Source organism: Mytilus galloprovincialis, chromosome 1 (assembly GCF_965363235.1).
Source record: "Mytilus galloprovincialis chromosome 1, xbMytGall1.hap1.1, whole genome shotgun sequence".
NCBI lineage: Eukaryota > Metazoa > Mollusca > Bivalvia > Mytilida > Mytilidae > Mytilus > Mytilus galloprovincialis.
In genome coordinates, this window is record NC_134838.1 from 90,227,304 (window position 1) to 90,253,093 (window position 25,790).

The 25,790-nt window shown below is 32.8% G+C and overlaps 1 protein-coding gene and 1 pseudogene across 1 annotated transcript; both read right to left on the bottom strand.

Annotated features, from left to right (window-relative positions):
* Positions 1-7,806: 7,806 nt before the first annotated feature.
* Positions 7,807-13,825, bottom strand: LOC143044315 (glutathione S-transferase 1-like). The gene is made up of 5 exons (XM_076216266.1): positions 13,632-13,825; positions 11,872-11,964; positions 10,333-10,448; positions 8,575-8,679; positions 7,807-8,113 (listed from the first exon to the last, which is right to left on the bottom strand). The coding sequence occupies exons 1-5, from the start codon at positions 13,762-13,764 to the stop codon at positions 7,946-7,948; spliced, it is 615 nt and encodes a 204-aa protein (XP_076072381.1). The 5' UTR covers positions 13,765-13,825; the 3' UTR covers positions 7,807-7,945.
* Positions 13,826-16,968: 3,143 nt separating this feature from the next.
* On the bottom strand, positions 16,969-23,081 carry LOC143044326 (glutathione S-transferase 1-like; annotated as a pseudogene).
* Positions 23,082-25,790: the final 2,709 nt, after the last annotated feature.

Sequence of the window (25,790 nt, forward strand, 5' to 3'; positions counted from 1 at the left end):
TAGTATCAATCCAAAAATAAGAAGGAGTGAATAGGTCATTTAATTCTCTACTTTCCATATTTGAATTTATTTAATTGTTTATACGAAGGTTAATTTTTAATAAGTGTTCCTTCAATAACACAGAACTTCTATACATCAAAAGATTATCAAGACTCAATGGTACAAAAATAAAACGACAAACTGTTTGATTTTAAGTTTAATTTTATTATATAACTGACAGTCCCAGATATATATGGCATTGACTTTAGTTCATATTCAAAATATTTTCGCTCAAAGACTTGTTGTGAATAGTAATATCATTCAAAGAAATTGTACAACCGCTTCCGTGAAATACAAGTGTATAGCAGTTTGAGCCTAACCACTTACTGAGCGTAAGTTTCAACGAAAAACAGAAAAACGTTAAAGAAGTTTGAAAGCAATTACTTGTCTTTCACGAAGACGAAAATATTAACCGTACAGGAGATGATTCATTTATATATGTAGTATGTCGCTCTTTTTTTTTAAAGCTTGTAACTTATATTGTTGCAGGTTTATATTTTCGTCTCATCATTATACACTAGAATAATGCAGGAGTATATATTTTCTTTTCTTTATCTCACGTGGTCAAATGTTTATCAAATGGTAACTTACTGGCCATGCATGTTATAGTTGCCAAAAGGTGATAGCACCCAACCTAACAATAACAATTTTACGTGTATATTTACCGCCAATCATTAGTTCTATATATTAAGTTTCGGAAATGAAAGATTTAAAACGAAACAAAAAAATGCATTCTTAATATTGTAGCTTGTCTTAGTATTTCACGATCCCAATTGAAGTTTATGTAACCCGAATTGCGTTGTGTTTAAAACAATCCTGCAATCTGTTAAATGAAGTTATTTTATTTTGGGTTAAAGATAAACATAGTCATAATTGACAAGTTTCCTTCCTCTGCATTTTCGATCGCACATGTAAATAGCACGTTGGTCTCAAATAAGACATTGATACATTACAACACTTGCCGTCAGTATATGAAAATATTAATTAGGAAGGTATAGAAAATTAATGCACGCACACTGTTATCCACCACAGGCCTAAATCGGTAGTCCACAAACAACGAGGGTGATAAAACCTAGCACTTTGAACACAGCCACAGGCATAATTTGAAAGCTTCCCAAATTAGTACTGCAGGGGCGGATCCAGCCATTTTAAAAAGGGGGGTTCCCAACCCAGAGTAAAAGGGGGGGGGGGGGGTTCCAGCTATATGCTCCCATTCAAATGCATTGATCGGCCAAAAAAAGGGGTTCCAACCCCCCGGAACCCCCCCCCCCCCCTGGATCCGCCAATGTACTGTAACTATAGTATCCATTTCTACCCATAGAAAACTTTTGCCCTTCATTTGTCAGATTTAAAAATGAAATATGTTGATATTAATGGTATATTAGAATTATTGGGGAATTCAAACCATTCCTATTGTAAGTGAAAAAACTAAACTTATATCAGGGTGATTGAAATGAGGAAAAAAAGGGGAGGTCGTGGCTGATCAGGGTTCAGAGTCCCCTTTTTGGAAAATATATACAAGCCCCTCTTAGGCAGTCGGTGGGCGTGGTCTTCAGTTGTACTATCTTAAAAGCTTTACACCTGTAATATTCTAAAGTGTAAATCAAGGCAAATTAATGTAAATTATCTTTGAATTGGGGTCTATTAAAGGGTATTTTTGGGGGAAGAAAGAAGGGAGGGTGAGTCCATGGGAGGTAATCCCAACCCCCTCAATTTGAGAATATGCTATTATCTTGTAAACGGTCCAGATCCCCACCCCTAAACCATATATATTCTTGAATGGGACGATAAAACAAATCAAATGAAATGAAAGGGAGGTCCCTTGGGGTTACCCCACCCTGTTCAATTTGAGAATGTGCTATTATCTTGTGAATGATCCAGATCCCCATCCTTAAACCATATATATTCTTGTAGGGGACAATAAAATAAATGAAATAAAATAAAAGGGAAGTCCCTAGGGGGTCACCCCACCCCCTCTAGTTTGAAAACTTGTAAACTGTCAAGATCCCCACCACTAAACCATATATATATATTCTTTTATGGAACAAAAAACACATTAAATGAAATATAGGGAGAGTCCATGGGGGTCACCCCCACCCCCCTATGTTTGAAAAACTTTTAAATGGTTGAGATCCCCAGTGGTTATAGTTAACAAAATTTCCGGATCCATGATCTCCACCCTTAAACCGTACATATTCTTGTATGATACAATAAAACAAATCAAATGAATATGGGATCATCCCCTTTGTCTTGGGTTGGGAACCCCCTTTTTAAAATGTCTGGATCCGCCCGGCATACCATCTAGCTAGCTATAAAGGCTTTATAAATATGAAATAAATCAAACAAGGAAATTAACAGTGTAGGCAACTGTTTTGAATTTAAAAAAAGCCTTTAATAACAATGTTAAATTTTTTGTGCATTTATTTTTTGCTTATTTTCAATAATGGACAAAATTGCATGATTGAAAATTGTATAAGAAAAATCTGCATACATGTTATAGAGTGGAAACTGGGAATTTGACAAAGAGAAAACAACCCAACCAAAGAGCAGACAACGGCCAAAGGTCACCTATGGGTCTTCAATGCAATGAGAAAATTTCGGCACTGGTCTTCAGCTCATTAATATGTATCCTAAATGAGACTGAGATACCGCTCTCAGTTGCATTAATAAAAACCTCACAATAAGTTCTGAATATCAGAATTAACAGTATTGCAAGATTCTCTCAAAATGTACACATAGAGCTGAGAAACTGTAAAACTAATCATGCTTATTTAACATTAAAGTCCTTGGAATCAATCTTAATATGTGTACTCTTGTACAAAGGAATATAAGTATGCAAAAGACATATATGGTCTTCAAAAATAAGAGTATCAATGCTATTAATTTATGACAAGATCTTAATCAAGTAATAATTTCGCATAGGCGGATCCAGGGGGGGGCCCTTTCGTGGGAAAAATTTGGTTGATTATATAGGGAATCATTGAAGCATGACTGGAGCGGGCCCCCCTTAGGTCAGTCAGCAGGCCCCCCCTTAGGAAAAGTTCTGGATCCGCCACTGAATGTGGTAAAGAATCGCCACAACCATTACAACACATTCCTTTAATTCATAATTGAATGGACCGTTATGACATTTATTTCAGATATACCATTTGACTTAAGCTTACATATATTAACTTTTGAGTTACAGTTTCCCTGTAAAATATTTGTCAGACGGATACCATTAAACGCGATCGATATGTTCTGTTATCTCATTGCTCAACAGAAGCCTAACTTAAAGTATTGGAAATGTGATCCGATTTTGTTATCTAATGTTATAACATATTGCTGATAACTACGTCTTTGGCTGATTGATTTGCGTACACTAAATTTGGCGCTGCTACTGTTGGTTTCGCTAATCTTCATCAGACGTATATTTAACAAAGGAGGTTATATGACCTCATTGATCTACCTTTACTCTGTCACTTTGCTGACTATACGGTATGGGTTTAGCTCATTATTGAAGACGGTGTGGTGGGTTAGTTGTTAATTTCTGTGTAATTTGGTCTCTTGTGGAGAGTATTTTCCTGACAATTTTACCACACGTTCTTATTTTTATATTAGAACATGTCTCAGTCACAGTAGGCAATAATACAGTCTAACTAGAACAGAATGAGATAATCAAGGTTATTAAACTCATGTAGCTCGATTTTCGTTAAAAGGGTTAATCAATTTACTATGATCTATTTTTTAATTCGGGGTTTTGGGCGCACTACGTTTGCGCGCATTTGGGGATTAAAATGTTTTTCCTTTGCGCGCAGATTTTGATTACATTTGCGCGCATTAATTTTACAGGTAAACTCAGGTAAAAATATAATTTTAAATTAAAAGTAATGCACCGTTTAATTAAAGTATTACTTAAATGAAAGCTGAACTATGAAGTGATCGGAAATTTAAATACATGGTTTGATTTATCAAACTATATTACTAGGTTAATCTCAAAGATCATTAAATGAATGCTAAACCATACAGGAATTCGAAACATTTTTAATTAGTTCATTAATATTTTATATTATTAACTTGACGGTTATGTAAAGTGAAACCTTTAGATCATATTTCCCTTTTATATATTGAATTAAATATACTATTGATGATAAAATAATTTAATTAAGACAAGTGTATGTATTGTTGACTTAATTCTTTCACCACTTTAGAATGCACTTCATCTTCTGAATATGATTTGTTACAATAGAGCGGTAATTTTCATTAGCCAGCTAATAACCATATGTGATATTAAATTAAAGACACTATCAAGCGGTTAAATAAACAAAATTCAAAATGAGTCGTTATTCTGCCACTTCAAGGTTTAAAAGTGTTGATATAAGTACTTGAAAAAACATAATCGATTGCGATGTCAGGTGAGGTTTTATTAGTTTAATTGTCACTTTTAGCAAACACGAATTATATGAAATTTAAATATATATATATTCACGTTTTGAAACAGTAATTGACAATGTAACGAAAAATGGGTATATTTTACGATGAAATAGATAAAAAAAAAATCTTACAGTTTATCATGTTCAACAAACTATCAGTACGTACGGAAGCCGTAAGTACGCAAGCGTATTATGGTCATCCTTTTTATTTTTTTTTTCAAATTGTCGACTTTAATGGATTAGACATGCCGTCGTAGGAAAACAGTCAGTTTCACATTTTTTTTTTACATCATCTGAAACTCCAGTTGCGATCCATATTTCGCGTCCAATATCCCACCAACTTTGCAGACCATACCTGTTGATATTTGTTTTCGTCCTGAAATTGCATGAAATATTTCCCACTGGACGTTTAGCAAAAACAATTAATTACGGTTTAATGTGAAACTTATCTTCTATTCAAATATTTCGATGCCCTATAATTTGTACTAACCTTTTTCATAAACTGACTATGAATATGCCTTTTATTGGAATATTAAACGATTGTATCTGCGTTATGTGTCAATCAATGGCCACAGCCACACTGTTTTGAATTTCATTCTATAAGTAATAAAAAAAGAAAACATTTATATACCTTTTATAAAAAAAAAAATAACGATAAGAGACATAAGGGCAAATATGATTGAGATAGCAAATTTAAGATATACTTTGAAATACAAAAGAGGGGCGAAAGATACCAGAGGGACAAAATCTCATAAATCGAAAATAAACGGACAACGCCATGGCTAAAAATGAAAATGACAGACAAATGATAGTGCACAAGACACAACATAGAAAACTAAAGACTAAGCAACACGAACCCCGCCAAAAATGGGGATGATCTCAGGCGTTCTGGGAGGGTAGGTATTTAACAATGTATCAATCAATGTAAAATTTATTTTATTGTTGATCTTCACCTTGACTGTGATTAAAACTTACTTACTTAGACGATATACTTAATAATTGTGTCATATCTAAACGGCTTAGGGGTTTTGGATGAACTTTCTTTACATGTATTTTTACACGCATATTTAATTTTTTAATGGTTTTAATCCTTTCAATAAAATAAACGATAAAGGGTAATTCAGTTCAAATTATTGTAGATATGCAGTATATTAGGTGCATTTAAATTAAAGAACCAATTTTTATAAAAAAAAAATATTTTTACTTTTTTTTTTCTCGGTAAATGCAATTACATGAATTGTTTCGTAATGTCTGTAAAGTATGAAGACACGAACTTTGTGGTTTCGTAAATATATCTTCAATTAAAGGTCCTTTAAATTTGCAATATGCAATGCTGCACAATAAATCCTGTAATTAATAAAATTGTGTTATCTTTGAATCGCAATTTATTGTTTTAGGTTACATCAATTTAATGATTCAAAATCCATCATAAATAAACTGAATAAAAAAAAATTGCATTAAATTAATTTCCATAAAAATCACAGTACATGCAAAACATGGGCTTATTAGTAATAAAATTGAGAGTCGCTAAGGTTTAGAATTTTATACTTGTAGTTCAAGGAGTTGAGATGGACATTGTGAATTCAAAGACGTTTACAGATGAAATAAGTCTGTATTTTATGATCACGCATATAGGTTATCATATATTTGAAAAATGGGAAAAAATCTTTTCAGGTGTACGAAAAACAACAACTTGCAAAGCTATATAACAACTTATATTGACAATAAAACAATTACTGAAACTTTGAATAAACACAACCAGCAGAAAGTAGAATCTCAACAAATCAACAGTCAGAGTTACAAAAGCATCTGATAATATTACTGAAAGACCTTCAACAATATATATCATACATTGACATACATCAAATACTTAAATGTTAATTTGTAGATTGATAGAAGCCAAAAGTTAACAATACTTTCGCGCTTACACATCCTCCAGCTAAATATTTTTGTTAAAAAAACCTCATCATTCAGATAAGTACAAATTAAAGCATTTCTGATCAAAATTTGTTAAATAATTTTCAGTAATATACAAAACATTTACCTTGTTTTAGATTCTGCTGGGCAGATATTCGTATTTTCATTGTAAATATTGGAAAATAAATAGATTAGTGAATACCATACTTTGCATAATTAGGTTTCTATTTTATTACTGGTTTTGTTACATTGATACTGTATTGATAATCGAATAATTATTGTTTTCATATATTATGTTGTGACTTTAATGCCAATGCCATTGTAAGGACATTGTATTATGTGTCGATATATTGCAACCATCACCATTTAATCTCATAAAATATTTAAAAGTACTTTTGGAATAAAAGTCTATACAATAAGGTCGAAGTTTATAAAGGAATTAAAAAAGATGAAGAGCTCTTTTTAGCCGCATAAAATCAATTGAAGTTTTTTCTTGAAATTAACAATTAGAGTAAGGCTTTTGCATTTCTCAATAATTTTTTGTTTACAGTATAAGTTTGAACCTTTTTAGTGACTGACTCCACAGCTTTCAAATTGAAGGTACTGGTATTGCATACTCAAAATGATTCCACTTGGAAAAGCTGGTGAAGTGGTCCAATTAAAAGGTCTATACGCAAGCCCTAGTGATTAAGAGCGCATTTCTTTCTAACACTAGTAGTGTTTTGCTATTGGTGTTTTGTCTTTTATTTTTTTTCCGTCTTAGTCATGTAGTGTGTTTAATATGACAGTTTTTATCCATTCTTTTGATAAGCTAGAGCTTTTGATTTTGCCATTTGATTAGGGATTTTCGTTTTGAATTTTCCAAAGAGTTCAGTATTTGTGCAATTTTACTGTTTATCGGACTGTCCCCTTTGGTTTTTTTCCTTTCTCTCTGTATCCCTAAACTCAAGCGGATTGAGAGACTTAAATACTGTACAAACGACTACAGATAGAATGTTTAATTCATGATATATTTTCTGATTATTTTGTTAATTTGCTTTTTAAATACCACGTATTTCTGTTCTTAGATTTAAAAAAAAAACAAAAAAACAACACGTTTAATAATTTCATTCGTCCGAAGCGCTTTTCTAGATTTACCTTCATCAGGAACGCTCAAAGCTTAATATTTGAAAGCCGCGTGAAACGAAAATGCGAATTGATATGGTGATATTGTAAAATGAGTGTTTGTGTAGCGTGGATTCTTAGTTTGCAAAGGTAAATGTAGTACTGATCATGTGATAGATAAATAAATCAAAGGCCATAACTGAGTATTCTTCATCAAACTGTTACAGTACCACATTAGACATACGGAGTAGTTTGAACAAGCCTGGTGTGATCGAAAAGAAGGTTAACATTACATGACACCTTCTGAGTTTAAAATATAATATTGACAAATGTGTTCTTTGTTTAAATAATAATGTATTTATTTTTTTATGTATAAATCTGTAGTACACCACTAACATACATTAAATCAAACCGAATTACATACTAAATATAATTGTCCAGATTAGTTAAAACAAAACATAATGATTAAGGGTTCAGCGAGCTGTCTTTGGTCGGTTTTCTAACCAGGCCTTTATACTTGGTATGGACGCGATCTTTTCACAATGAGCTTTTAATACAGTTGACATATTCATGAGGTCCTGACTCCACATATCAGATATTCTCGCAATGACATCAAATACAGCCACATCTGCTAGTGTTACCTGAAAAAAGGAGAAATATTTAATGTTAAAATAATCAATATAAACCTTCATAAAATTCGAATTATTATTGTAGATATTTGCATTTGAGTTCAAATAAACGCGAAACTAATAAAATATTTTCAACAATTCATCAGCATGTTTATTGTTCTTTCTATTTCTTTTACAATTTCATAGAAACACCATCTTGCCTCATCAATGCAACTGTTAAACTAACTTGAAAGTAAAGTTTGTACTTTCAGAGTTAAAGTGTTATTATTATTGATGGTACTTGTTATGACAAGAATTATCAAACGAAGGTAAATGAGTGAGTAAGGTTTTGTATTGATTGATGTTGTTGAGTACACCTCATTTTGTTCATCAATGTTTACGTTTTGCTACTCTAGTCTTTGCCTCGGTGTTTTGTTTTGTTACGAATGTGTTATGAATGATTAATTCAATGCAAATGATATACAATAAGTTACCTCACTTCCAACCAGGAACTCTCCTCCATTATCCGACAATACTTTCTCAACAAACGTAATAAATTTAGGAAATACTACTTCTTTCATTTTATTGATGATTTCTGCCTGTAAGAGATTAATAGATATGTGTATTTAATTAATACGATATCGAAATCGAAGTTAGCATATCTTGATATTCAATGTTTTTATACATCATTTTTGTAAAATTGTTTCTGTCAAGATAGTCTGCTGTCATACTGTAATCTTTCTTAAGGAATGAACTTTAGTTTCCCTTATCAACTGAGGTATTCCCATCTAGATTTTCAATTTGACTTTATTTTTCATGATGCATTTTATCTTTATGTCACAAATGTTCAAATTATCTCGTTATCTTTACTCGTTATTACCTTCAAATGAAGTGGATGTTAGCAATTAAATATTGAATAAATTCAAACAATTCAAAAAAGAAAATATCTGTATTAATAGAGAAATTAATTAAGAAATCAATACATGAAAAAAATCCAACAAATATGATAACGACATATACATTTTTTATGAACCAACAACAAGATAAAATCACACAAAAACTAAATGGAAGTCCTTAATAAAATAGTAAAATCAAAATCTCAAACAAATCAAGCAAATAGACAACAACTGACATATTCCGGACATGTTACAGACATTTTTCTTATGTCGAAAATGGTGGTATAGCTATCTAAACCTCTCACGTGTATGACAGTCGTATTAAATGGCAGTATAATGACAACGATATGTGAATAAAACAAACAGACATAATAGGTAAAAATGTCAAAAATAGGGGTACAACAGTCAACGTTGTGTTATTATCTTGATGACTATAAAAGCAAACAGATATATAAACAAACATTTACCATGACACAATAACGGGAACTTAAAGTATAAAGCCACGTCACATGCAAGAGAGAAACACAAAAAGGCACACAGAAAAAGCACAGTCATTATCAAAACCGAAAGACAGGAATACAGACATTTTTATAGAACAAAAAAAACAAAGACGTGATGTATAAGTACAGAGCCACGTTATATGTATCCAAGAAACACAAAAAGGCATACAGAAAAAGCATATTTGCAAAATGAAAGACAATAATACAAAAAATATCATAGAACAATAACACAATGACGAGACATAAAAATACAGAGCCACGCCAAATGGATACCACCAAAAGAACAGAATAAACAGTATGAGTAATCTACCACACTTTTCTTACAATCGTATTAATATTAGAACTTTGAAAGTTAGATACCAAGAGAAAATTGAACCTTTCGTTAATTTTATTTTCTATTTTTGAATTTTCAAAAGTTCATTTTACGGTGAATCAAGTAACCTGTTTACATTAATTTCACATTCGAATAAATGGCTAATAAAGACATGAGAGCATTTTTTTGCTTTTTTATGTAAAGACTTTAAGCGTGACATTTTTATATACATTCGTGATTTACAATATCGTATACAAAAGAGATGCAAAAGATACCAGAGGGATAATAAAACTCACAATTCGAAAATTTTTTACTGACAACGCCATGACTAAAAAAGAAAAAAGGCCAACCGACATACACTAGTACACCAAGAAAACATAGAAATCTAAAGACTGAGCAACACCAACTCCACCAGAATCAGGTGTTCCGCGAAGTGTAATTAGATCCTGCTCCACATGTGGCAACCGTTGTGTTGCTCGTGTTAGTATTGTATTTGACATTATGAATTTATCCGGTATCATCCGTGAAACGGATACACAAAACCTTTTTAGTCGCATCCTCTTCTTTGACCCATTTTATAAACTCTGACCTCACTTCATCAATTGTCTCTACTATAACATCAACCATGGTATTCTCCATATTGTTCTTGCCGTACAATCCTTTAATTTAAGTAGAAACATAAAAAAATAGACAACAACGAATAAAATGTCCTGTTAATTGAGTAAGGATTGTCGTTTGCTTAATGTGAACGTACACATATTCTTTAAAAACGAAAAGAGGATATACCAATAGACCGAAGGGGCAGGAAATTTTGACTTTAAATGCAGTAAACGTATTTTCGTATGAGAGATATATTCTGTTTTGCAATATTGGTCACTTTCAATTACTGCTGTTATTGCAATAGTAATATAACGTACAGAAAGAGCAGCGATATACCATACTTGTTGCATCTTATTTAACGTTCCGATCCGAGTAGATAAGGCGAAATATTTATTCCCATCGAACGGTCAAACAAACACGTCGAAATAGATTTTATGGCCACGCAGCAGTAAAAATACAGGTGACCTCATTTATATGTATCACAGTTAACCATTTGGAATGAATGGTCTGTAGACAAAAATTGAAGGGAATTGTTTTAAATTTTAAACCATACTAATCTAATTAATCTAAAGAAAGATGTAAATTTTCATAAACATGATTGAATTTACGTCATGAAGACCAATTTCGCGAACTTACCTCAACTCCCGATTGATTTTCTGCACGCGAAGTATCAACAAAATCAGATGACGTTATGTCCGACCAAGATATTAGGTTGCCCCTATTATGCAGGAACGATTTTGAGTGAGGAATAAAGATATTTAAGTCAGTATTCTCTAGTTGAAACAGAATAGTTGTGCTATGAATAAATTTTTGTATTTTATATATTTTATATGTAATTTCTGTTTTCATTTGTTTGGTCATGGGTCATTTTTTGAGATCATTGTATAAAAATATGAATGTTGCCTGTAGAGTTAAATACATAGGTGTCAAATACCCTCTGCTGAAAATATTGGACCAATACTCAGTCCTAGGATTTCAAATGAATATAAAACAATACGAATTATACAATATGTGGGGTGAACTCCAATGAGACAACAACCAAACATCAGAAAAATTATAGTCTTCAATAATAAACAAGTGGTAAACCGAGTCTAAAAAGTCCTGACCAAAACGAAATGAGACTTTAGAAGATCTGCCTTCCAAACTATGGAAATGACAATAAATATGATATAAGTGCATTCTGGTTCACATCTCCTAATTGATGCATCAAATAATCATTGAGGATTGTCTGCATGACTTTCTTATAGATTATCTTATGCGCTTACGTCCTGCGTCCGAAATTAAAAATCCAAATTTTTAAAGACAAGTATGTGAATTGATCTGTTTATTAACGGGTCATTAACATAGCTCACGCTTTCCTCGTGTCCATTTGTATACGTATCAATCATTTTTGAACGCAGATACATATACTAATCATATAATAACAAACACTTAATTGGATATAACTAAAACATTGTTACAAGGTTTAAGAAAATAGGTTACCGAAATCCCTGGCAAGATATCGGATAATTGCTCCTGATTGTGGTATCTGTGTCCCTTCTACCGTCAGTACTGGAACCTGTCCTAGTGGCATAGCTGTAAAGATAAAGTTGAATACTTAGTACTCACGTAAATTAATTCATTATAGATACCAGGCATTAAATTGTGTACTCTATACGCACGTTTCAACTACAAAAGACTCTTCAGTGATGCTAGAATAATTAAAACGATTTAGGACCTAAAATTCACAAACTTTAAAGTTTTTGTCAAATAATGTGGTACAAAATCCTTAGTATTTCGATAATTTAAAGTTTGTTAACAATTTATTTATAACTATGACTACATCAATGATATTTCCTAAAAGTTTTAATGGTCAACAAATGAGGCAAACAACAGGATGACCACAGCAAAGGAAATGTTAATTTTAATGAAAGCAGCATGTTATATGGTTGATAGCCCTTGAATTTATGAAAACAAATGTAAACTCAAAATAGCAAAAAAAAAAAGAAACTAGGCACGTACTTTTTTTAATATACAATCATGTTAGGTATTCTCATTCTAATCTACACCCTTTTCGAACCATATAACTTGTGTCAGTGTTTTTGTTAGTTAGTAACATTTAAAACATTTGACAAAAAAAAAACAAAAAAACAAACAAAAAACAAAAAAACAAACAAAAAAAAAAACAAACAAAAAACCACAAAACATAAAACAAAACTGAAGATTATAATTTAGTCACATCATAGCAAAAGCAAACTTTATATATAGAAAAAGGTATCAGGATTATAATTTAGTACGCCAGACGCGCGTTTCGTCTACATAAGGTTCATCAGTGACGCTCATATCAAAATATTTATTAAGCCAAACAATTAAAAGTTGAGGAGCATTGAGGATCCAGAATTCCAAAAAGTAGAAAGTCAACTTAAAATAATTTTCAATAAGAATGTCAGAATAGTAAAGAAAAAAATAGCCTTGAACCAAATAAGCTTGCTGATATTGCAAAAGTGGATGGGTTCTATCTGATGTTTGGAATTGAGATTTGTGAAATACCATAAAAAAAGGCAGACCCGGGCTGATTGATAAACTCAACAATATTTCTATGGCAGAAATGAACCCAGGAATTGCACGCTATAGTCAACCTCTAAAGAGGGCGAATATTTGTTATATTTTATTTTTTTTTAGAATGCCAGAATACACAGAGAGACCCATTGGACCTCGATAAGAAAACTGACAATCCTAGTCGGTTTAGGTTAAAGTAAAGCGCACCTGCAATGTTTGGGATATGAACACACAATCTCAGTGTTGACAGGTTAGTGGTACAGTATTTCGACTACTTAGACGAATACCGAGTCCCATTCATGTATCATATAACAAAGCAAAAGAACGCTAGGTTGAGTTATAGAAAGTTTGAACCTACTCCCATTCCCATCCACAAAAAGCGTTTGAAGAATTAAGAATATTTAGAAAAAAAAAAAGGAATTATGTCTATTAAAAAAAACCCCATTCTGATCTTAGTTTGAAAGGAATTCGACCAATGATTCAGCACAAAAATATACATACACATACTAGTTTATAGTATAATAAACTATTTACATCTTTATTTTAGAGTTTTGATGCGAGACAAACTGCCTGCTCTTATTCATATAACAGAAATAAGCAACAAGTGAAGAATATAGGTCAATTCTTGTCAACAAATTCGTCAATCTGTAAATTCCTCGGTAAATATGATGTTTTCAAAATTGACAGTACAGTGGCATACTTGCATGGTTTTATATCTTTCCATTCTTCTCGTTCAAATCGATGATCTTCATATTTCTTATCCGCCAGCACAAACAGCAATCGGCATAACTCTCCTCTTCCTTTAAAGTTAAAATACGAAAGCTTGTATTCTGCCATTTTTGTTAGGTGAAAAAACTATGTCATTATCTGGGACATCATATCAAGTTTATCTTCATTCGTAGATAACAAACTGTTGTGTTTTTACATGATCACATGCATTATATACAGCCTTCTCATATTTGAGTGGCGTCAATCACGAATATATGGGACGGCATTCAAGTAATGACTATTTTATCTTTTCTCATATTCTAAAGGGAGCAATTTTGTACTACTTCTATGTAAATATGATTAAGTCGTCTCATATTTTGATTGCTGACTCCACTCAGATATGAGAAGACTATATCTTATACTTGTTAATCAGTTATAATTCCAAATGCAACATTGTCTCATTAGCAATCGTATAACTTTTGGTCCTCAATGCTCATCTACTTCGTACTATATTTGACGTTTTTAACTTTTTTTCATATTCGAACGTCACTGATGGGCCTTTTGAATAAAATTGAGAATGGAAATGGGGAATGTGTCAAAGAGACAACAACCCGACCATAGAAAAAACAAAACGCTAGTCTGGCGCAAATACAAAGTTTTAATCCTGGTATCTACGATGAGTTTAAACACAACTTTATTTTGTTTCCAGTTTGGTGTGTTTTGAAGAAGACCAAAGAAGATATGAGTTATGAGTTAACAAGACAGCAACCCTAACATTAATAACCAAAAAACACCGTCTACAAATCGACCCAAAGTGTTAAACAATAGGCGATTTTTTTTTTATACAATATGCCAATCTCTAAATCGTCCAGTGTAAAACAATGTTTAAATTCAACCGAAAGTATCAAATATCTATTATCAACCAAAACGTTTTTTAAATAACAGAATATAGTATGATATACATGACATAAAACAGTTTTTGATAAAGATTGGGAGTGGCACGTAAGGTTAATGTAGCTCCTTTAATACGTCATCCGTCCTCTCCATTATTAAATTTATAAATTAACTGTTTACAAAACGTTTGAGTTTTGAAATACTAAGGGTTTACTACCTCAGGAATGGATTACCTAAGCTTAATTTGGCAAAACGTTTAGGAATTTTGGTCCTCAATGCTTTTTAACTTCGTACTTTATTTGGCCTGTTAAATTTTTTGGATTCGTGCGTCACTGATGAGTCTTTGGTAGACTTTGGCGCGTTTCGCGACTCTTGCGTAAATTCAAAATTTAATCCTGGTATCTATGATGAGTTTATTTATAAGATACGATAACGAAAACACAAGTAATATTTTTTTATAGTATTAATGAAAACTTGAAGAGACTGAACAAATTGTACTTAACCTACAGATATGTGAGAATGCAGTCCTAAACCCTCATATAGATTACTGTACTTCATAGACTTCAAAACTATAAAGAGATAATGGTTTTCTGCAAGGTCTAGAACAAACTAACAAATGCAGAAAAAAAAACCAACATTAAAGTACTACTTGAAAGTATCAATAAACGAATTCACACTTATCCCCAAAGACACCCGACTATGTGATTTGGGATACATCGTACTTTGTAAAGAAAAACACCACTCGAATCCAAACAGAAAATTCCTTGTAACTAAGGATATCAAAATTAATTTCGTTATGAACCACATATATTACTTACGTTAGGAGGACAGGATTTTTTAAAAAAACAATTGGCTTTTCCGTCGGAATCATCAATGCTAATCTTCTTGTCGATTTTGTTCCTTTTTTCATATGATGCTGACTATATACAAAAACTGCTTATGAAGAATGAAAAGAACCTACCATTATCCGTTTATTCACGTTACCTCATAAAGAAAATGTCCACTCACTGAATCATTCACATAAAGGTGTGTCATCTGTGAATGTTCTTATATGATTCATCAAGGTTTCTGCTTTTAATGTTAAAAATAGCATGTAACTGGATTATTTGATGCCAAATTGCCAATGAGACAACAATCTTCCACACATTAAAATGACGTGCATGTAAGCAAACAGTAGAGCCTTCAACATTGAGAAATAGTCGGATATAAAAAAGGGGCTGACATGAAAAGGTGACAAAATCCAATTGAGAAAATAAATGGCATAATTTATAACATAATAATTTACGAAAAAAATATAACAGATATGAACCAACGACAACCAGTGAACTGCAGGCTCCTGACTTGGGACACGCACATAATTTGGCAAGAGTAAACAAGTATGAAGGCGTCAAACCTCCCCTTATCTTGAACAGTGGTTATGGTACAACAAACTACAAAACAATCATAGAAAATAAATGCATGATAAACATCAATAAACTACTACCACTCAATTACAGGCTGCCGGGGTCAGGCACATACATAACGCGACGGGACTAAACATGTTTGCTTACGCCATATCCTCACCCTAACATACAACAGTGCTTTAAACAACAAAACATAAGAAAAAAGTCCATAGAAATCAGTTGAAAAGCGCTAAATTCATTAGATTTATAAAAGCATAAAAAACAAAAACACAGACCGACCCTGCCTGGGAATTTATACATTCCTTATAACAAAAAAAAAAAAAAAAAAACTGTGCTCGCACCTAGTTAAAAGCAAAAAACAACTGATAGAAAATCTAGTTTTACAGATCAGCAAACAAAATTGTGTTAGCTCCTTTGTGTCAATTTTTAGTTCGTGAAATTCACCATTTGTCGCCATTTAGCTTATCATACTGCCTTGTCCACTACATACATTAAATATTGGTTTCATTAGTATTGTATATTTTTTGGAAAAATTCTTAATGTCAAGCTTACTTGAACCTTATAACAAATTGTTAATATCACTGTTTTGGGAGTATACATTCATAGGTTTATGACTTGGGACAGTCGCATACAGAATATGACGCAGTAAAGCATGTCTAATATACCAATTAACTAAACTATATATATAAAATAAGATGTGGTATGATTGCCAATGAGACATCTCTCCACAAGAGATCAAAATGACACATACATTAACAACTATAGGTCACCGTACGGCTTTCAACAATGCGCGAAGCCCATACCGCATAGTCAGCTATGAAAGGCCCCGAAATGACAATGTAAAAAAATTCAAACGAGAAAAATAACGACCTTATTAATGTAAAAAAAATTGATAAAAAACAACATGTAACACATAAACAAACGACCACTGAATAACAGGCTCCTGACTTAGGACAGGCACATACATACAGTATGTGGCGGGGTTAAGCATGTATTTTGGTGATGTTTACGTCAAGAAAGGAAACAAACGTAAAAGTTTTAGCCAAGACATTCGTAGTACTGTTTACTGATGAATAACATTATAATTTACAATCATTACAATAAGCTACAATCGATCTTTCTTTATCAAACTATTACAGTATCCTATTCAACACTCTAATATAGACACACCTGCGCTAATTGTAAAAGGAGTAACATTTCATGATACCTCCTGAAGTTGAAATATAATGGTGTGGCCTTTAATCAAATAAAAGCGAATACATATGTTTACTGGTAAACAATTAACCAGAATTATATAATTGTCTGATTTTTTTAAACAAAATTTATTTTATTCAGCGGGCTGTCTTTGGTCGATTTTCTAACCATGCCTTTATACTTGGAATGGACGCTATCTTTTCACAATGAGCTTTTAATACAGTTGACATATTCACGAGGTCCTGACTCCACATATCAGAAACTCTGGAAATGACATCGAAAACAGCCACATCTGCAAGAGTTACCTGAAAAAATAAAATAGATATTTAATATAAAAATAACCCATCAAGATTACTTTTAATCCCCTTCATAAGTTTATAGAGTCATCATATCATCTCATGAATGAAACTGGAAAACTAGAATGCCGGTTAAGAATTGTTCTTTTAAATGAAATCTTTATAAACCGATTCATAAAAATTAGGGATATCTACTGGTACGTGTTAAGACAAGAACTATGATACACATAATAACGCAAGATTTAATTAGTCAATGAAGTTTCGTTTTCTTTGTTGTATGTATACCACTCAGATTTTTCATTGATTTCCCCCTTTTTCTCCTCTTATCTTTGCCACAACTAGTTTGTTTTGTTAAGTTAACAATTGAACAATTTTGGTTTTATTTATGTTTCCTTATTTTCTATAATGCACAGTGATATAAAACTAGTTACCTCATTTCCAACCAAGTACTGTCCTCCATTAACCAACAACATTTTCTCAACAAACGTGATGAATTTAGGAAACACTTCTTCTTTCAATTTTTTACTAATTTCTGCCTGTAAAAGAGTGGTAAACTTGTTTCGTTATCGAGAAACCTCATTCAACGTAATATCACCACAATATTCAATGTATTTAGATTACTTTGTCTATTCAATTGAGATAATCTGCACTAGAGGTTCATTGTGGGTTGAGTTTGAGTGTCAATCCCACAAGTGCTGGCATAATTTATTGTTGTTTTTTCATGAACAATGATTATAACATTGTATTTTTGAAAAAAAATTATATAAAACTAGATGTTGAGGTTGATTAAGTCGACATCAGATATTTTTATTGTCGGTATTTGACTTGATGCATATCTTCCATTTAACCACCTGAGATCCCCCAGGTTTTGGTGGGGTTTGTCTTGCCAAGTCTTTAATTTCTATGTTGTGTTTTGTTTACAATAGTCGTGTGTTTGCCTTTTCTTTTTAGCCATAGCGTTTGCAGTTAATTTTTGATCTATGAGTTTGACTGTCCCTCTGGTATCTTTCGCCCCTCTTTTTCCATTTATATATATATGTCTTCTATCCGATATTTGTGTAATCCATCATATCAAATCAAAAATGAACAGGGGACCAACACATCGATATTGCGCTCTAGGCTGGCGGTACAGATTAAGACTAAGTTTCATGAAACGACGTTGAATTTATACATTGATGAGTTGATGCGAAGGGTCGGTTTCACAAAATTAAATACTATAACTAAGATTGTTCGTATGTCATGAACAAATCAGTATATTTACTATCAGTCTGAGACTTTTTTTGTGAGAGCGACTCCTGATCCTTAGTTTTATCTCGTTAATTTTTTTTACCACTTACATACTTATATTTTTAAATTAATTAATGATTTACAATTATATCGCTGTACCTTTTTTGTTGCATCCTCTTCTTTGACCCATTTTACAAACTCTGCCCTTACTTCATCAATCGTCTCTATTATAACATCAACCATAGTATTCTCCATATTGTTCTTGCCGTATAATCCTTAAATTTAAGAAAATTTTATTTCAAAAAAGCAAGAATGCACTGAATGTCCTGTTGATTAAGTATGACAATTGTCATTTGCTTGGCGTATGGGGGAAATATTTAAACATCAAAAAAAGTATGAAACCTAGGGTCGGTAAAATTCTTCATTTTTAGAGCCACATGTATGTGTATAAAATAGAAGCAAAACTTAAAAAGATAAGAGGTTAGAAATTTTGACTAGAAATGTTATATATGTTTTTCGGGGACTCGTTTTCCCTGTCAATGTTTATATCTGCTGAGCCGTCAGGCGAGGTGGATATAGGGCACTAATAGGGAATATGAGCCTATGTCCGCTGTGAAACCCTAGTAACAACTATATAACACTGAAGTGTGTCCTGCATTTAGCATTATTTACCATTCTTATCTTTGTTTTTGTTCACAGGGGACATGAGCTTATTCCCTGTCAAGGTGATCAATCAAATTGCAGAATTAACTGAGATGTTTCACTCTAGTACTATTCAGATAAATGTTTGTATGGGAGATAAATGTTGTCTTACACTATTGGTCGACTTCAGATACCGTAGTACTTGCATAGACTATTCCGTGTAGAGAGAGCAGTGATATGCAGTACTACTATAGTGGCATCGGATTGAATATTCCAATCCGACTAGATGCTGAGGAATATTTATACTTCCCGAACAGACAAACAGACAAGTCGAAATACAGTTAACACTTTGGGATGAATGTCCTGTAGACAAACATTGAGTGGTAAATTTTTATTGTATAGCGATACTAATCGAAGTTGCTCAAATCCACGTCATTTAGACTCATTGGCAATCAAACCCCATCTTCTTATTTTATACCACATGCACACAACCTAGTGTCAATGCCCTACTAAGCTATTCATGAACAGTTGAGTATAAGGGATAAGCAGATTGAAGCCACCATTCTCTCTTTGATATAGACTAGTTGTGATCAGTATATATGTTTTTATCTTATTTATTTGTTAAAATAGATAAATTTATAATTTTATATATGTTTGGAATATACATCGCTGTAGATTTCACTTACTTATATTATTTCAACTGCTTGATTAAATAGTTTGAATAACGAATTTTAAATTAATACTTGATGCCTAAAAATGTAGTCGTGTCTGAAACAGATTGCTGTTTTTTGTTTGTTTATTAGGTCATGGGTCACTTAAGGCAAGCTTTGTAGAAAACATGAAGTTTGGGTGTTGAGATATAAATGTAGCAAACAAATATCCGTTGTTGTTAATTATAAGACCATAATACGGTCCTAGGTGATTGAGGAGCGTCTGTTGACTTTCTGTAAAATTTGCGGGTGAACCGCAGAATGGTAATCAATTCTAGATCTCTATTTCAATTTTTGCATCTTACGATTGCTGTCTCATTATAAACTCCAAGATAGAACTTAGTAAAAAATATCCACAGGACACCAGTTTTTGGTGGGGTTTGAATTGTGTTTTGTGTACTGTCGTTTTTCTATATCTGTTTTAGCCACGACGTTGTCAGTTTACTTTCGACTTATGAGTTTGAATGTTATTTTGATGTCTTGTCTCTCTTTTAAGAGCAGCTTGGTTCCTTAAGTCGATAACTGTATAACCTTAGTTAGAGAACGGAAAACAAATCAGCAATGTTTCCATTTGTAAAGGGTCATAACTCTAGAACGTTAAAAGTGACTACACCAAAAAATCACACTTCATCTGTGTTATGTGGTGATAAACATCGTGTATAAGATTCATAACATTTGGTTAAGATGTACGCTTATTATAAGTTAGAGAACGAATGCATTCAATTCAGCAATTATTTCCATTTGTTTAGGGACATAACTCTAAAAAAGAAAAAAAGTGACGCCATCCAAATTCAAATTTGATCAGTATTTTATGGTAATAAGCATTGTGAATAAATTTCATAACATTCGTTTAAGGCAAAATAAACGAACTAAAACTAATTTCGAGACGTACAAACATGTACGGAAAAATGTAAAACTTAAGCCCAATTCTCTACGACGGGGGAGGGGGGATAATGATAAATTATTTGAAAAATAAACTACCGAATTCCCTGGCAAGATGTCGAATAATGGCTCCGGTTTGTGGTATCTGTGTCTTTCCTACCGTCAGTACTGGAACCTGTCCTAGAGGCATAGCTGGAAAGATATTGAAATACTCTAAATGAATGTGTAAAGCTAAGAACACAGTTGTTACTGGCGTCTTTAAAAGTAGAAGACCACATCAATCAAATAGTTTTTATAAGAAAGCAGTGTGTTTTACAGTTTTATACAGTCTAATTAAAAACCGATCTCTCATCGCTCCCGTTTTCTGATATGTCGCTCCAAGAAAACGGGAGCGATTGGTTTTTAATTAGATTGAGTTTTATACAGCCACTGATTTTGAAAGGTTAAAAAATTCTGTTTCAAATTCAATAAAGTCAAGTTGTAACAAACAAGGCATATACTATTTTCAATATGGTTTCATGATATGGTTTTTTTTCACTTATTCGAACGATATAACTTGTTTTCAATTGTTTATGTTAATAACTTACTAAATATGACTGCACCTAATGTACTTTTGTTTTTGAAAAAAAAAATCATAAACAAAACTTCGGTCACTTAAAAAAATATTTGTCTTAATTTGATATCAAGGTTGCGCTGCTGCGGCCTAAAAAACACCAATCAAATGGAATCATGATCACTCAATTTCAAAATCAAAATAGTGGTCAAGACAACCAAACAAGTCTTCAGTCGTTTCAAAAGTGGGCGGGTGTATATAGAAGACTTAGAAATGTGATTTTTTTTTAAATACAAAAAAATGAGGATGGCAAAATTCTTCTTTAATTTCAATCCACTATAGGTGGTTAGGTAAGGAGTATGCATCTTTTGATTTAGACTTGACAGATGCATTGAAAGTCAAATGCTTGGTGTTATATCAGAAGAAGGGATGGACTCGGAAATTGAATTCAAAGGTCTTAAACGTGTTTTTCTTATATCATATCTATCGCTGCCGTTTCACAACAGATCGTACAATTTTGGCGTGGAAGATCAATAAAATGGTTGTCGTGGCACTGTCGTGCAAAATGTCAAAAAAATATTTCGAGTGGTCACATCAGCTACGACATGTCCATGATGGTTCCACGATGGGTACAAGACAGAAACAAAGAATTGTAATTGTAATGTTGTGGGTTTGTCGCAAGTCGGTCGTGTAATAGTCGTGCGACAATCGTACGACAATCGTGAGTTGTTTGGGCTATCTTTCAAGTTTTCATGTCATGGGATGCGCATATTACTGTCGTGTCACTGTCGTGCCACTGTGATGCGAGGGGCATTTCCTAGCAAAAGCTCTTGAAACATGCCAGACTCCATCCGCATGAATCCAACGAAGTCACCGGCTGATTCCCGCTCCAACTCTTGCATCAGTGAACTATACCGTACTGCGCCGTTCGATCCATGGCCTAACTCACCAACGTTGGGCGTTTCCCTAGTTTCTATACTGTTCACGGGCTCGAATCAACGCTAACAGGACCATATTTTGCCGTGGCGCTGCATAGATCTATGTGTCGTTGGTTCGTTGTGACCGGGGCTTAAATAGTTTACGACGATCTAATTTAAAAACCTGTATCACAAAATAACCTTTGATCTTTTTCACTAATAGGACATTGTACTATTTCACATATGTCACAAGTTAAAATCTGGATACTGTTATATCTTCTGTAGCTGTAGTAGCTATGCTATTTATAGACAGTTAAGACATACTTCATACGTTTTTAAAACTAAGAATATTATGTGCTTCGTATATATTTCAATCTTAATTAATTAGTTTCAATGGAATTCGACTGATGATTCATCCCAATAATTAAAATATTTAATAATGTACAGGGTTACATTTATTAAGTTGTTATGTATACATGTATATTTTATCGTTTAGAAAAAATAGGTCACTGAAATTCCAAGGTAAATATTGATCAATATTTGATGATTTCAATTTGACAGAACATCAGTATACTTACATGGTTTTATATCTTTCCATTCTTCTCTCTCTCTAATCGATGATCTTCATATTTCTTATCTGCCACCACAAACAGCAATCGGCATAACTCTCCTCGTCCTTTCAAGTTAAAGTACGTGAGTTTGTATTCTGCCATTTTTTTATAAGTGAAAGAAGTATGTCATTATCTAGGACGTAGTATTGAATTTATCTTCATTCGGATGTGATAACATTTTGTGAGGGTATTTAATGTTTGCTATACCACGGATCATTTGAACCCTTGTTATGAAAATACCACTGTACCAATCAGAATGAGTTTTTATGCCCCATTTATTGGCATTATGGTTTCTGGTCTGTGCGTCCATCTGTGCGTCGTACTGTCCGACCGTCCGTCCGTCCCGCTCCATGATAAAGTTTTTGGTCGAGGTAGTTTTTGATGTTTTGAGATGATTTCACTTTGTATCCATATATAATTTGTGAAACAATAAATGCTTTAAAAGAGCGAAATTTCTGTATAGAGTACATTATTATGTAGACTTTTGAAGCCCAAACTTTCATATACCAATATAAAACAGAGAACATATGTTTTAAATACTATAGAAAATTTTTGGTTGACAAATTATTATTCGCTATTGCAAAGAAATGAACTTTAGTTTTCTTCTTATCCATGCAGGAACATCGGATAGAACGCCACATGCGGGGTTTCGGCTATGTATGACACGGGGTGGCAATTTCGAAGCGAAGAAATAAAACTGTCAAAGTAAGTTCAAGTATCAAAATTTCTTTTTTTAGAATTCTTAGTACAATATAATGTATTGCATGGAAGTTACTGAAACATAATATATTTCCTACAAGCAGAAGCAGTCGTTTTCAGTGCTCTGTTTCCAACACACCTTCCTTGTTCTCCGTGTTGCAGATTTTGAGGCTTCATTTGCAAATTTCTGGTTGAAAAACTGCGTTAGACGACTTCCTCCCGAATCATTTATATAGAATTGAATTCCTATTAAGGAATTTAACCAAACACCAGCTTCTTACTAAAATTTGATTGGTTTTAAAACTACTTTTTCCTCAAAATATAATTTAATTTTGGATGAAACGCGTCTTCTGATTGGCTGACGTTATTTTGTTATCACCCCATAGACATAATTTAGTAATGTGATCGTGACGTCATCAACGTGTTTTCGTGGTTTTCTACAGTTTAAAATGAAATTTAGAATTAAATTATAAGAAATGACTGTAATATTTTTTCTGTCTATTCGAAATAACATAAAAAAAATGTGGTGCACACTGTTAAATAACCCGCTACGCGCGTTATTCAGTGTGCACCAAACTTTTTATGTTATATATTTCTTCATAGACAGAAAAAATATTATAGTCATTCCTTAAGTAAATTGTCGCTCGGGGTGTCAGATTTTGCGTCTCAACGGGTAGAGGCTCTTAATAAAAAATAGAATAGATTTGCATATACATGTAAATCGGCCTTTATCTGATAATTTCTTTTCATTTTCAGTTACTATTATCGTCAGAAAAAATTCACGGCTGTGCTCAATGCAAACATGGGAGGAAAATCACAGAGTAGACCTCCATAAAATATTTGCACGAAGCCACCAACAGTCAAACTCCACCAAAGTTCATCACCAGGTTTCTCTCAAAAGCACTCGTGCATTATAAACTAAATATAACTGTACTTCATATCTTAAGCCTTTTAGCGATCCAAGCTGCTATTAAACACTGGATGTAGCTTATATCAACCCCGCCGCATTTTTCCGCCTGTCCCAAGTCAGGAGCCTCTGGCCTTTGTTAGTCTTGTATTATTTTTATTTATAGTTTCTTGTGTACAATTTGGAGTTAAGTATAGCGTTTATTATCACTGAACTAGTATATATATTTGTTTAGGGGCCAGCTGAAGGACGCCTCCAGGTGCGGGGGTTTCTCGCTGCATTGAAGACCTGTTGGTGACCTTCTGCTGTTGTCTGTTCCATACATGGTCGGGTTGTTGCCTCTTAGACACATTCCCCATTTCCATTCTCAATTTTAATAGAGAAGACAAAATATAACCGAATTATATGAAATAATTTATTTTACCTGATACATCAAAAGTTTGCAACAGTTGGTTTCTCAACACATCTCTGGAAACTGACTGTCCAAGTGCGTAAGCTATACGCGCCATCTCCTCTACCGATAGACGTCCACTGTCAATAGCTGACACTACCTCCTCTACCTTGTTCTCCATGTCTTCTCTTGTCTTTTTTATCGGTGGTTGGTTTAGAAAATTATCAGTGCAGTACTGAATACATCCTGTACACAGAAATGTAGAGTGATCGAAAATATCTCTGCGTTTTTTAAGCTCATCTTTGACTGCCTTTCTAACTTTTTTAGCGTCAAGTCTGATGATATTTCCGACCACTCTATTCTTGACATAATCTTCATGACTTTTACAACTGCAGTTTTTTTTCCTTTTTGATGACATCTGTAAATTTTTAAATAATTATGAATTGAACAGGAATGATTTTTTACTTTAATAATTAAAATTAATTAAATGATGGCAATATATCTATTAGATACTGTAAATTATATTATTTTCATCATTCTTAAAAAAAAAGGTAAACGTTTTGAACTTAACACGCTGCTTCAACTTTAAAAGCATTTATATCTTATCTTTAAAAAAATAACTATATAAATTATAACGCTTATGGTGATCCATATGTTTGTCCTAGGATCACGATAATATTGCAATTTCAAATTTTATTAGCTAAATAAGTGATCATGTGCACCAACAGTTGTTTCAAAATGGCGGATGACCATGAGAAGAAGACGGCTGTACGGCTATATAATTACATTAGATGTATGTTTCATTATAATATTTTATTCTGATTGGCTA